The 13,608-nt window shown below is 47.3% G+C and overlaps 1 protein-coding gene across 2 annotated transcripts in view; it reads right to left on the reverse strand.

The window, feature by feature from the left end:
• OSGEP (O-sialoglycoprotein endopeptidase) overlaps positions 1-13,608 on the reverse strand; it is a 144,635-nt gene that overhangs the window by 27,688 nt on the left and 103,339 nt on the right. For both annotated transcript variants that reach the window (XM_075319838.1, XM_075319845.1), the window contains exons 8-11: positions 12,786-12,851; positions 11,366-11,456; positions 9,671-9,746; positions 7,662-7,760 (exon numbers count right to left, since the gene is read on the reverse strand). In XM_075319838.1, the coding sequence (XP_075175953.1) occupies positions 7,662-7,760; positions 9,671-9,746; positions 11,366-11,456; positions 12,786-12,851 (332 nt within the window). The remainder of the gene's footprint in view (positions 1-7,661; positions 7,761-9,670; positions 9,747-11,365; positions 11,457-12,785; positions 12,852-13,608) is intronic.

Below are 13,608 nucleotides of genomic sequence, written 5' to 3' on the forward strand. Positions count from 1 at the left end.
CCAAGTTCCTCAATAAGAGTGCCAAAAGCAGTCATACAGCTGTCCTGAATACTTGGAGGTCTACTACTCCTATCCCAGTACAGGTCTATCACATTATTGAAGTCCCCCACCAGTAAAAAAAGGGATTACTCCCCCCTTCTCAGAGAACTCTCTTATCTCCCTTAGTTTGGTGCACATATATGGAGGTGGTATAAATATTGCAGCTATACACATGAGTCTGCCAAATATTTTACACTTGACGGCCACACACTGTCCCTCTTTATCCACATAGACTTTTATCTCTTCATATTGCACAGAGTTATGAATCAGCAGTGATACACCCCTTGCATAGTTGGAAAAGGTGGAATGATAGGCCTTCTGCACCCATCTCCTATTTAAAACATGTGTTGTCTCCTTTGTTAGATGCGTTTCTAGTAGACATATTACTGACGGATTCTGACCTTGAACATATTTAATTATTGCCACTCTCCTAGACCTATCTGATAGCCCTCTAATATTCCAACTCAACACATTAATTCTATCCCCCATGATCCCACCCAGTAAAACTATCAAACCTTGTAGTACCTCCCCATGCTGCCTTACCCTACCCCTTTCCCCCCTCCCCTCCTGCTCCCCACCACTTTCTGTTTTTGAGTACTACCGTGAAGCATCGGGTTTTCCAAACCTGGTCCATAATCCTTACTAAATTCCTCGCCACCTCCCTCGCCTTCCCCTCTTAGACACATTTTGAATCTCGTCCCTTTTCCAACAGTTCTCCACTCCCACCCTTTCTATGTATAATCATATTCCACTCAACTAATATAACAGTAAAATGGCGAACAGTAATTAAACTGGAATCTCAAATTGTAAATACCACCACCACGCCTAATTAGGCAGTCCCCATGTCCTGTGAAGCCCACATCAAACCCCTCGTATTCCCCCTGCATACTACCTCAATCCCAAAGGGAAGGAGGAGATAAAAATAAAAAAAAAAAAATAAAAAAAATGGGGGAGAAAGAAAAAACAAGAAGGGTCCCCTGTAAGCTCCTAAGGATGTCGTAGAGCCTCAGCCGGCCTTCTCCAATACACTGCAGATTCAGACAGTCAGCTCATTCCTTCACACAGATGAGCTTTTCGTTTGCGTCCAACCACTGCATGGCTTCCTCCGGAGTTGTAAAAAAGTGCACCCGCTCCAATGCTGTCACTCTTAGCTTTGCCGGGAACATCATTGAGTATTGCACCCCAATCTCTCGCAGACGCCTCTTTACTCCAGTAAAAGTCATACGTAGCTTTTGAACAAAAATGGAATAGTCCGGGTATATGGAAATTCTCTGGCCGTCAATCATAAGATCCTCCATGTCTCTTGCCTTTCACAGTATAGTGTCCCTGTCCCTGTAGTTAAGGAGCTAGCATAGTGCGAGGGCCCGCTGGCTGTGGCTGCATTGGGACTCTGTGTGCACGTTCCACGGCAAAGAGCTTGGATAAGGCATCAGCACCAATTTTCCCCCTGAGCCAGCCTTCTACATATTCAGTGGGGTTTCTTCCTTCCGCTTTCTCAGGGATGCCAACAATCCTGATGTTATTTCTTCTAGAGCGATTCTCTAAGTCATCGTTTTTTGCCATGATTTCAGCTATTTGCTGTGCAAATGTTTTTTCAGAATTTTGTAGTTTTGTGATATGATCCTCTGTTATCCCAACTCTTTCCTCCACAGCTCCTGTTCTCAGGTCGGCTTTTTTGAGGTCTTTCTTAATGCCAGCCACCTCTGCCTGTATTCCTGTAACTTGTTTTGTCAGGCTAGTCAGAGCTTCTTTACAAAAGGACACCACTGCAAAAACGTCCTTTAGAGTGGGGTTTTCTGTAGTCTCCTCTGCACTATGTGCTTTCTCCACCTCCAGTGTATTATCTTGCTGCTCTCCACCATCCCCCATCTCATCAGAACTGGCAGCGTCTATCCACTCCTCTACCTCACCTCCATTATCTGTATGCAGCAGGGATCTCTCTGAATTTTAGGCAAATTTCTCCAGCCTTACAGCGACCTGCATCCTCTGCTGACAGGCTTCATTAGCTTTCTCAGCTTCCTTCCTTATCATGGCACCATCTTGAGAGATGGGGACTTTCCCGCCTCCAGTATCTTTCTGCCTGCGACGGACCATGGCACCTCTCCGGGATCCACCAGACTCACCCCTGACAAGTCCCCACCACCTTATCTTCCAGGCAGCCGGCTGAGGCAGTGATAACAGCGGTGTTCAGGTATTTATTTGCAGGAGAACTCCAGAGACACGTCTCCTCACATTGCCGTCTAGGCCACGCCCCCCACAGAAGGGACCCTTACCCCTCCGTTACACTATCTTAAAAGAGGACAACCCCAGCGGCAGCATCTTTGCGTTGTCCCACGTCCTCCTCCCGGTGCACTCACCTTCCCGGCTGCTCAGCAGTGGCTTCTTCCCATTACTGCCGCTGACTCCTGGGGCCTGCGTACAGGTCTCCCGAGAGCACGCTTAGGGTGTGCTTGCACGTTCCTTCCCCACTCTTACAGGGCCATGGAACCCGGGAGTGAATCTCAGCCTATGGCTAGGTATTTAAGACATCCTTCCCCCATGGGAGGTGTCTGAGCAATGTGTCCATTCAGTTGCATGTTTGCTAGTTGTCAGGCCCTCTATCCTGTGCAGCTAACACGTGTGCCAGCTCCTGTCTGCCTGTCAGTCTGCACCAGTCATCCTGCCTGCTTCTCAGACTGTTTGTGCCTGCTTGACCCCTGGGGTCAACTGCCACTATACTCAGAGATTCCCTCTAGTGGTACCTGGTGGCTACCTTCCAGCAAAAGCCTAACTGCACCATCTAGTGAAGATAAGGTAGTCACTTAGTCACGTCCCTCCAGGGTGAGCTGGTCCTGTGGTACAGTGGGTCCACACCCACCACTGTGACAGTGACAAGAGGAGAAAATTAGGAAAATTAGAACTAAAAAAAACACTGGCAGAAACTGGTATGGAGAATGCAGACTTGCGTATGCCTCTTAAGTGACACTAAGCTAAGCTGAGTAGCTTATTGCCAGTTGGCAGATGTAGCCTGCTGAGGAGGAGCTGACTTTTTTTCTTCGTTTCACCCATGTCACCCATGGTTTCAGGTGTCCCCCAATGATACACCCAAGAAAACAACTTTTTTTTTTTTTTGCACTATACGAGGTTTTGGGGTCTAACCCCTTCCCGACCATGGACGGATCTTTCCGTCATGTTGCCCTGGGCCTTAAAGACCAAGGACGGATCTTTCCGTCATGGCGTAATCGCGGCACCGGAGCCTCCGGTGACTGCAATCGATTAACATAAACCGCAGATTCGGGGAGGAGGGGACCTGTACCTGACCTCAGGAGGGGTGGTGCCTCCTCCCCGGACCTACGGAGGCTGTGATTGGCTGACGAACGCCGCTCAACCAATCACAGCCACTGTAATGTTCCAGCCATTTAAAATGACTGAAACATTGAAATCCAGCCCTGACCAGAGCAGCTGTAGCACTGGCCATTGGTTAGAGCTGTGTGACCTCACTGGATCACCCTCCCCCAGTTCCAGCAACTCTGATTGGAGAGATCGGCCTTGTGACTGATCTCTCCAATCACCATGGACATGTTGCCGGTGACCGCCCCCGTCACCGTCACTTGTCGTCCCTGCAGCACGCCAGCACAGTGAGTGTATACAGTGCAATGGCAGGGCGACAAGCTCCGGTCCGGGCGGTCCCATGCTGTTATGTGACCGGAGCATGGGACCCGGAAGTTGCCGCGCTGCCATTGCACTGTATGAAACCGGCGAAAAGCCTCCCGATCCACCGCTGCCCTCCGCGATCTGCCACCTGTCTCCGCGATCTGCTGCCCACACCCCCACCCCTCGTGATCTGCTGCCCGCACCCTCACCCCCACACCTCCCGATCCGCCGCTGCCCTCCGATCTGCCACCTGTCTCCGCGATCTGCTGCCCGCACCCCCACCCCTCGTGATCTGCTACCCGAACCCCCAAACCTCCCGATCCGCCGCTGCCCTCCGCGATCTGCCACCTGTCTCCCCGATCTGCTGCCCGCACCCCCACCCCTCGTGATCTGCTGCCCGCACCCCCACCCCCACACCTCCCGATCCGCCGCTGCCCTCCGCGATCTGCCACCTGTCTCCCCGATCTGCTGCCCGCACCCTCACCCCTCGTGATCTGCTGCCCGCACCCCCACCCCTCCCGATCCGCCGCTGCCCTCCTCTGTCTGCCACACTGTCACCGCTCTCCCCGATCTGCTGCGCACCCCCTCTCCTCCGTTATGTGCTGCGCGCGCCCCCTCTCCTCCGTTATGTGCTGCGCGCGCCCCCTCTCCTCCGTTATGCGCTGCGCGCCCCCTCCCGTCCGTTATGCGCTGCCCGCCGCTCCCCCTCGTGATCGGCTGGCGCCCCCTCCCCTCCGTGATGTGCTGCCCACTCCCCCCCACCTCTCACCCCCGTGATCTGTGCTCCCTCACCTCTCACCCCCGTGATCTGTGCTCCCTCACCTCTCACCCCCGTGATCTGTGCTCCCTCACCTCTCACCCCCGTGATCTGTGCTCCCTCACCTCTCACCCCCGTGATCTGTGCTCCCTCACCTCTCACCCCCGTGATCTGTGCTCCCTCACCTCTCACCCCCGTGATCTGTGCTCCCTCACCTCTCACCCCCGTGATCTGTGCTCCCTCACCTCTCACCCCCGTGATCTGTGCTCCCTCACCTCTCACCCCCGTGATCTGTGCTCCCTCACCTCTCACCCCCGTGATCTGTGCTCCCTCACCTCTCACCCCCGTGATCTGTGCTCCCTCACCTCTCACCCCCGTGATCTGTGCTCCCTCACCTCTCACCCCCGTGATCTGTGCTCCCTCACCTCTCACCCCCGTGATCTGTGCTCCCTCACCTCTCACCCCCGTGATCTGTGCTCCCTCACCTCTCACCCCCGTGATCTGTGCTCCCTCACCTCTCACCCCCGTGATCTGTGCTCCCTCACCTCTCACCCCCGTGATCTGTGCTCCCTCACCTCTCACCCCCGTGATCTGTGCTCCCTCACCTCTCACCCCCGTGATCTGTGCTCCCTCACCTCTCACCCCCGTGATCTGTGCTCCCTCACCTCTCAACCCCGTGATCTGTGCTCCCTCACCTCTCACCCCCGTGATCTGTGCTCCCTCACCTCTCACCCCCGTGATCTGCGCTGCGCTCCCTCTCCCACCTCTCACCCTCCCCGATCTGCTGCCTCCTTCATCTCCTGTGATCCTTCTGCCTAGATCCATCCTGTAAGGTAACTATCCCCAATCTCACCTCCCACTCCCCTTCCATCCCATCCCCCCTTCACCCCATCCACTGTGCCCTCTCCCATCCGCCCCACCCTATCCCAGCCGCCTCCACCCTATCCCAGCCGCCTCCATCCTATCCCAGCCGCCTCCATCTCACAATCACAGATGCTCCCTTTATATGCCGCTGTAAGTATTGTTCGTGGCTCTTTTCTAACTATCCCCAATCGGATCTCCCACTCCCTCTCCCCCCCTCCTCCCCCACCTGCTTGCCGCCAAGTGCTGATCAGCCAAGTGATTGGCTGATCAGGTACGTAATTGTTGCTCTAGTTTTTGCTTTTTTTGTGCACCTTAAATAAAAAAAAACAAAAAAAAAAACTTGAACAATTAGGTGCCTGATCAGCAATCGTCCTGCAGTCGTACTCGACTTTGGACAGGACTTCTTTTTTCCATCCCACCTAGTCCCCCCCTTTTTTGCAGAACATTCATGCTTGCGCCCTGTTTTTTTTTCTATGCCATGGGGGGGTCTAGTTTCCAAAATGGGGTCACATGTGGGGGAGCTCCACTGTTTCGGCACCTCAGGGGGTCTCCAAACACAACATGGAATATGCTAATTATCCCAGACAATTTTGCGTTTTAAAAGTCAAATGACGCTCCTGCATTCCGAGCCCTGCTGTGCGCCCAAACATTTGATTTCCACCACATATGAGGTATCTGTGTACTCAGGAGAAATTGCACCATACATTTTATGGTGCAATTTTTCCTGATACCCTTGTGAAAAAAAAAGCTACCTGGTTGAAGTAACAATTTTGTGGTAAAAACATTTTTTTTTTATTTTCACGGCTCAACTCTATTAACTTTTGTGAAGCCCCCAGAGGATCAAAGTGCTCAATAAACATCTAGATAAATTCCATGAGGGGTCTAGTTTCCAAAATGGGGTTACATGTGGGGGAGCTCCACTGTTTCGGCACCTCAGGGGCTCTCCAAACGCAACATGGTGCGGCTAACGATTCCAGCTAATTTTCTGTTCAAAAAGTTAAAATGACGCTCCTTCCCTTCCGAGTCCTGCCGTGCGCCCAAACAGTGGTTTTTCGCCACATATGAGGTATCTGCGTGCTCAGAAGAAATTGCCCAACAAATTTTGGGGGTTCATTTAATCCTGCTACCCTTGTGAAATGCAATATTTGAGGCTAAATTAACATTTTTGTTGCAAAAAGTAAAATGTTCATTTTTTCCTTCCACATTGCTTTAGTTACTGTGAAGCACCAGAAGGGTTAATAACCTTCTTGAATATGGTTTTGAATAGCCTGAGGGGTGCCGCTTTTGGAATGGTATCACTTTTGGGTGTTTTGTGTCATGTAGACCTTTCAAAATCGCTTCAAATGTGATGTGGTCCCTAAAAAAAAGTGGCTTTGTAAATTTTGTTGTAAAAATGAGAAATTGCTCATAAACTTTGAACCCCTATAACTTCCTTAATTTTTTTTTTTTCCCCAAAATTGTTCTGAGGTAAAAGTAGACATGTGGGAAATGTTATTTATTAATTATTTTGTGTCATATGTCTCGTTGGTTTTAGAGCATAAAAATTCAAAGTTTGAAAATTACAAAATTTTCAAAATATTCGCGAAATTTCCGTTTTTTCACAAAGAAACGCAAAAAATATTGGCCTAAATTTACCACTAACATGAAGCCCAATATGTCACGAAAAAACAATCTCAGAATCACCGGGATCCGTTGAAGCGTTCCAGAGTTATAACCTCATAAAGTGACACTGGTCAAAATTGCAAAAAATGGCCTGGTCTTTAGGGTCAAAATAGGCTTGGGGCTGAAGGGGTTAATTTAGGACTGACTCATAGGCCATTGTTATGCTGGATTCAAACACAACCACTGGCTCTGCATGATTGGAATGGAGGGAGCCAATGGAGTGACAAAGGGATCCTTGATCAATTTTCTGTCAACGTTCTTACATGCTGTGGTTGCTATTGAGCACAGCATGTAAGGTATTTATTGAGCAGCTGCAAAGTGCTGAGAGCACTCCCTCCTTGCTGCTGTGTCATAGGGAGTCCAAGGATCACGAATCTCGGCTTGAGATGCATTGCCTTCTCACTTGCACTTTCTATTAAGACCTTGGAAGTAATTAAAAAAGTGAAGAATTGTGATAAACACATGATCCCATGAGCCAGAGGTTCAGACCAGTCTTCTGCTGGAAAATGGGGTCCACTAGCTGTGGCTTAGGGATTGTTTAGTACATTTCTAAACATTTCTTGTACAAATCATTAGTGTGTGGCTATCCACTGTTTTCTTAAAAAGGACACATAAAAGTAGTGGGGACTAATATTTTTTGTATTCACTCCTCCACTTGCCTACAAAAAATAGTTCTTCAAGTAAAATAATAGTAAAAGACACTGACCTCTGAGTTATCCAAGAATCTTGTAATGCCGTCACTTGTCCTGATCTGAACATTTCCCATCCTGCTTGAGCAATCATTGCACCATTGTCAATGCAGAATCTGTCAAATACCAAAGATGTAAACCTACATAAAATGATATAAATAATAATGATCTTTATACAGTGTGTCCACCCATATCCTGTCCACCGCCATTAACTTGAGAACGGCGGCAGCTATAGGCATAGAAGTGGTGTCTAGGTATAGTAAAGTAGCCATGTGTTACGCAATGAAACCACCTATAGCACTACCTGGTGGAAAACAACAGAGTTTCTAACAGCATTTTTATCTTGAAAACGGAACGAGATAGAGAAAAAAGTGAACTAAAAAATTGTAGGGAATCATCAATTCAATACGAATCGACACCTTGCATACAGAAATGCTATGATTAGAACATGTAAAACTCACAAGGCTACGGACGTGAAGCGATACCTCATGGAGACCTTCCTACAAATCATTGGGTATGGTGACTGCGTGGAATGGCCTCCACGCTCACCTGACCTGACCCCATTGGACTTCTTTCTGTGAGGTCACATCAAACAGCAGGTGTATGCGACCCCCTCCACCCACATTGCAGGACCTATGACGTCGTATCACAGATTCTTGTGCAAACGTCTCACCTACCATATTGCACAACGCACAGCAAGATACAGTATGCTGTCCAGAGTCCAGATGTGCATTGCAGCTGACGGTGGCCACTTTGAGCTTAAAAGTTAAATGAGCGCCATATGCGTGACCAGCATTCAATGTTCTGGGGGGGTCATGGGTTTCATATCATAGCATTTCTGTATGCAAGGTGTCGATTCGTATTCAATGGATGATGCCCTACAATTTTGTAATTTACTTTTTTCCTCTAGCTAGTTCCGTTTTCGAGATAAAAATGCTAACTCCGTTGTTTTCCACCAGGTGGCGCTATAGGTGGTTTAATTGAGTAGTGCATGGTTACTTTACTATACCTAGACACCACTTCTATGCCTATAGCTGCTGCCATTCTCAAGTTAATGGCGGTGGACAGGATATGGGTGGACACACTGTATAGTGCTAACCAAAGGCAATACAATACAATGACAACTAGTGTACATCGGAAATCATGCAGATCACTAGCTTATCTTAATGTAAGAGAATCTGTTTGAAATACACAATTACGGTAGGGCAAATACAAACATTGAGAATTTCCAGCCGTTTTTTCTGCACCAAATACGAGTGTTGGCATGCAAAACTAATAACATGAGCGTTTTTAACCTTTTTCTCCCATTCATTTTAAATGAGTGAAAAATGGTGTCAAAACCCTGAAAGAATTGACATACTACAGATTAGAAAAACAAAAGCGCTTTGTTCAAATCCACAAGTAAAAAATAAGCAGCAGGTGCATGAGATTTCAGAAATCTCACTTTGTTGATACTGTAAAGTGCAGCATGTGAACAAGCCCTTACAATGAGAAATGGGGGCCTGTGTTATTAATATGAATGATATTTTACATATAAAAAAAAATACTGTCATTGTATTGGAAAACAAGAACTGACCAATTTATATCACCTTCAAATGAGAAGGAATGGCGGCAACTCACTGGTGAATATTAACGGCAATTTTTATTGCACAATCTGCGGCATTGTTACAATGTAGCCAGGGAGGGGGGAGTGCAGGGGCGCCGGACGACGGCCGTTTTGCACCGTAGCAGGTGCTTCCACAGGTCCGAAACGGCCGTCGTCCGGCGCCCCTGCACTCCCCCCTCCCTGGCTACATTGTAACAATGCCGCAGATTGTGCAATAAAAATTGCCGTTAATATTCACCAGTGAGTTGCCGCCATTCCTTCTCATTTGAAGCTTATATTGGATTCCTATACCTTGGCAGAGCACCACAGGGATCGGCTGGAGATCTGTGATCCAAGGAAAAACTACAGACTTGTGAGTACACACCTGGGCCTGCAGTGCCTAGCCTTTTCTTTTTTACTACCAATTTATATCACTCTTACCGCTCATCTGTGGCAAATAGCTTGGCACTTCGTTCTTTGCACATTGCTTCCATCATTTTTTGCAGTCGTACATTACCTAAGTATGTAAAAATGAAATATGAGCTGCAATAAGTGTCCATTTTCTTGTTGTAGTGGTAGAATGTTTAGTGTATGCTGTTAAAGGGAACCTGTCAGGTGCAATATGTACCTAGAGCCACGAGCAGTTCTGGGTGCATATTAGTGATTCCTGCCTAACTGTGCCTGTATATAGTAACATATATAAAGAGATCTTTAGAAAAAGTATTTCTAAAGATCATTAATTCTATGCTAATGAGCGCAGGGACTAGTCGCAAGGACGTTTTTTCCCCCTGTTAATCCGCACTCTTAGCATGTTACCACGCCCATAGGAGCATGATAACATGTTAATCAATGAACATCGTCATCAGTGGTGACACGCATACCTGTGTCCGTTATCACAGCATTAGACGCCTGGCATGGCACATGATCAGAAGTCCCGGCACATCCGGTCATGCGCACTATGAAGCCAGGTGTATATGTCCCAGCTTTAGAGAGATTTAGTGTGCATGATCGGAAGTGCCGGGCACTCCGATCATGCGCACTGACCCGAAGCCCGGTGTCTGAGGCGGGGACAACGGACACAGGTACACATGCCACCACTAATGAGTCAATGGGCACTGAATAGCGTGCTGGCATGCTAAGAGGGCGGACTAGTCGGGAGGAAAAAAAAAACAAAACAAAACAACACCTTGGCACTAGTCCCTGCGCTCATTGCATGTCAAAGGATCTTTAGAAATATTTTTTCTAAAGATCTCTTTATCTATGCTAGTGTATACAGGGACAGTTAGGCAGGGATTAGCTATATGCACACAGAGCTGCTCGTGGTTCTGGGTGCATGTTGCACCTGACAGGTTCCCTTTAAGTGTTAACTAAAGATCAGTGGAACAGTGAAAGCTTAGTTTGTTTGGGTTTAGCTGGACTTGAGATAAAGTTCTGTTCTGGACCCGGACTTGACCATTGGGCAGTTCGGGTCTCTGCCCAGATACAGGCAGTCATAAATGGAACACTCCCGGGTTAGGGAGTGTTTTTCTTTTTTGGGTGCACACTACATTTGATCACGCTGTTACCCCCAGTGTGAGCCATTCAAACACTGCAAGCGGCTCGCATTGAGGTGAGCACTGAGCACACCTGAGCACAGCGATGCTCGATCTAGTGGTTTGTGTACATAAAACACCCGAACTCTGAACACAGATTTGTTTTTTGTAAAGTCCGTGTTCTCTACGAACACCGAACTTTACTGTTCAAGTTCGCTCATCTCTAGTCTTAACACAAGAAAGTAGAACAAGTGCCTTGGATGCATACTGGAGAAACAAACAGGGTTCACACAGCATGGATTGCAGGTGGAGAATCTATACTAACATTCTAACCTACATAGTACAATGTAAATTAAAAAGTTAAAAAAAAAACAATAAAACAAACAAACAGCATAAAATATTTGCAGTGGGTTCTAGGCATGCTGTGGATTTTCACATCTGAACTATGCCCCCTCTGACCTAGATTTGTGCTGCAGTTTACAGATTGCAAAACACTTGGTGAAATTTGTGCTGAGGAGTCAATTCTGTAGGTAATGCGGGTTTCTTCATTCAATTTTAGAGCAGCTTTGGAGTGTCGTGCACTTTCCAGTCACTTGTTACTTACATCCAACACCACCCACTATTAAGACTTCTTGTGAACCGCAATGAGCCATCGCACGTTCTGTTATCTCCACAAGCATAGAGAAGAGGGTTTCCTGTCAGGAAAAAATATGGCCTTGTAACTATATTATCTGGAAAGTAAAATAAGGTTCAACTAAATCACCTATTTTTGGTAAGGCTCCTTTCACATTGCGTTTTGCCGCAGTCGACTACGTTCGGGTGTCCGTCTGCAGAAAACGTATATGTGCAAAAATGGCACAAAACATAGCACACGCTAACGTAGTGTGTCAATTACAGTCAATGGCCCTGCCGACGCATGCGTCCGAACCACGCTTTGCGGGGTGGGGGAGGAGCGGTTCGGACGGATGCCCCGACGGGACCTGTGAACATAAGGCAAAAAGCAATGTGAAAGGAGCCTTAAAAAACGATATACTGAAACACTTTTTTTCTAAATGTAAATCTCCATTTTCTGTATATGATTATGGGAGCAGTTACCTTGAGTAAGATGCTTCTAAGAGCTATGAACAGCAGTTCAGAGTTTTCCATTATAGCTACCATACTGACATTGGAAACCTCAGGCAGAAGACAACTACAGAAGGTTGTTGTGAGATCTGTGCACAGGGAAACCTGTCACAAGCAGGAGGCAGGGAAGATGGGCAGAAGCTGCATCACATAGGATAAAATGATATTCCACAGAGTCATGGGCAACAGTTATGGGTCACTAATCTATTAAGCTGGGTTTACACACTGCAACATCGCAAAGGACATCGCTGTAACGTCACCGGTTTTGTGACATAACAGCGACCTCCCTAAGTCTCTGCTAAGTCGCTGGTGAGCTGTCAAACAGGCAAACCTGGCCAACAACTCAACAGCGATCCGGACCTGCAGAGCGACTTAGCTGGTTGTTGGGGACGTTGATAAGCAGCCTTTTGAAAGGGAAGTTGCTAACAAAGTCTCTGCAAAGTCTTCACACACTGAAACTTCATGCTGCACAGCGGGAAACAAAGGACCTAGGAATGGTCCTGAACGATTTGTAACGATTACAACTTCACAGCAGGGGCCGGGTCGCTGATAAGTTTCACACACTGCAACATCGCAAACAACATCGCTATTGCGTCACAAAACCGGTGACGTTACAGCGATGTCGTTTGAGATGTTGCCGTGTGTAAACCCAGCTTTATTCTGCTGCCTTCTGTCTAATGGGAACAACTATGTGCAGGGTGATAAGAGGCATCATTAGAGGGAAGAAAAGAAATCAACATGGTAGATAGCCTAGAAACGGCATATAATCTGAAACAGATATATCTAAGACATGCACAACAGCCTCTACATTATAGTGTAAAAAAATTGTATGCTGCACAATATAAGGTAAATGTAAGTGCTTCTTTAGCTAACTTTTTAATCAGATACTTATAGGCATTAACCTGTAAGGAGAAGCAGAGATCTTCCGGTGTACACTCTCCAGATGAAAGCATCTTGTGTGTAACATCCTGCAAATAAAATGAAAAATGTATTTGCAAATGATCATTTTCATACAAGTTAGAAATAATGTCAGATTTTGAATCTCATGTAGGCCGTTCGTCACACTGGCGTATGGCATGTGATGTGAGAGCATCAGATGCAATATGCTAATGACCCTCGGCTCCCGCTCTGCTGCGAGCGGGAACAGAGTGTCATTATACTGTGATCTGATCCTGAGATCAGATCACAGCTGCGGAGGAGAGGGAGGGGTTAATTTTTCAATCTCCTCCATTGTCAGCTGATGCGATTATTGCACTGCACTCTGGTGTCATCTGAGTGCAGTCCGATGTTTCACTCGCACCCATAGACTTGTATGGGTGCAAATAATCCGAGACTTTTTGTCACTAGCAGCATGCTGCGACTGTTTTCTCGGTCCGATTAAAGCTGAAGAAAAAAAATATATCACAGATGGGAACGGCCCCACAGGGTAACATTGGTCCGAGTGGAATGCGATTCTTTTTTTTTTTAATCACATTCCACTCGTCCGAGTTTACTCGCAGTGTGTCCCAGGCCTTAGAATAAACATCAATGTTGTCACAGATGACAATAGAGACAAGATCCATGCAGAGTTCGGCCACTGACTTACAAAGAAGTTGTCAGTGCGGGTACAGTATGAAGCAGCGGCAGCATACTATTAAAACATTTTATGTAGCAGACAGACTTAGGACCCTACTACAAAGTGAACTCTCAGCTACCATCCATCTTGCACATGTTCTTTCTGAAGCT

The sequence above is a fragment of the Anomaloglossus baeobatrachus genome, chromosome 1 (genome assembly GCF_048569485.1).
Source record: "Anomaloglossus baeobatrachus isolate aAnoBae1 chromosome 1, aAnoBae1.hap1, whole genome shotgun sequence".
NCBI classification, from domain to species: Eukaryota; Metazoa; Chordata; class Amphibia; order Anura; family Aromobatidae; genus Anomaloglossus; species Anomaloglossus baeobatrachus.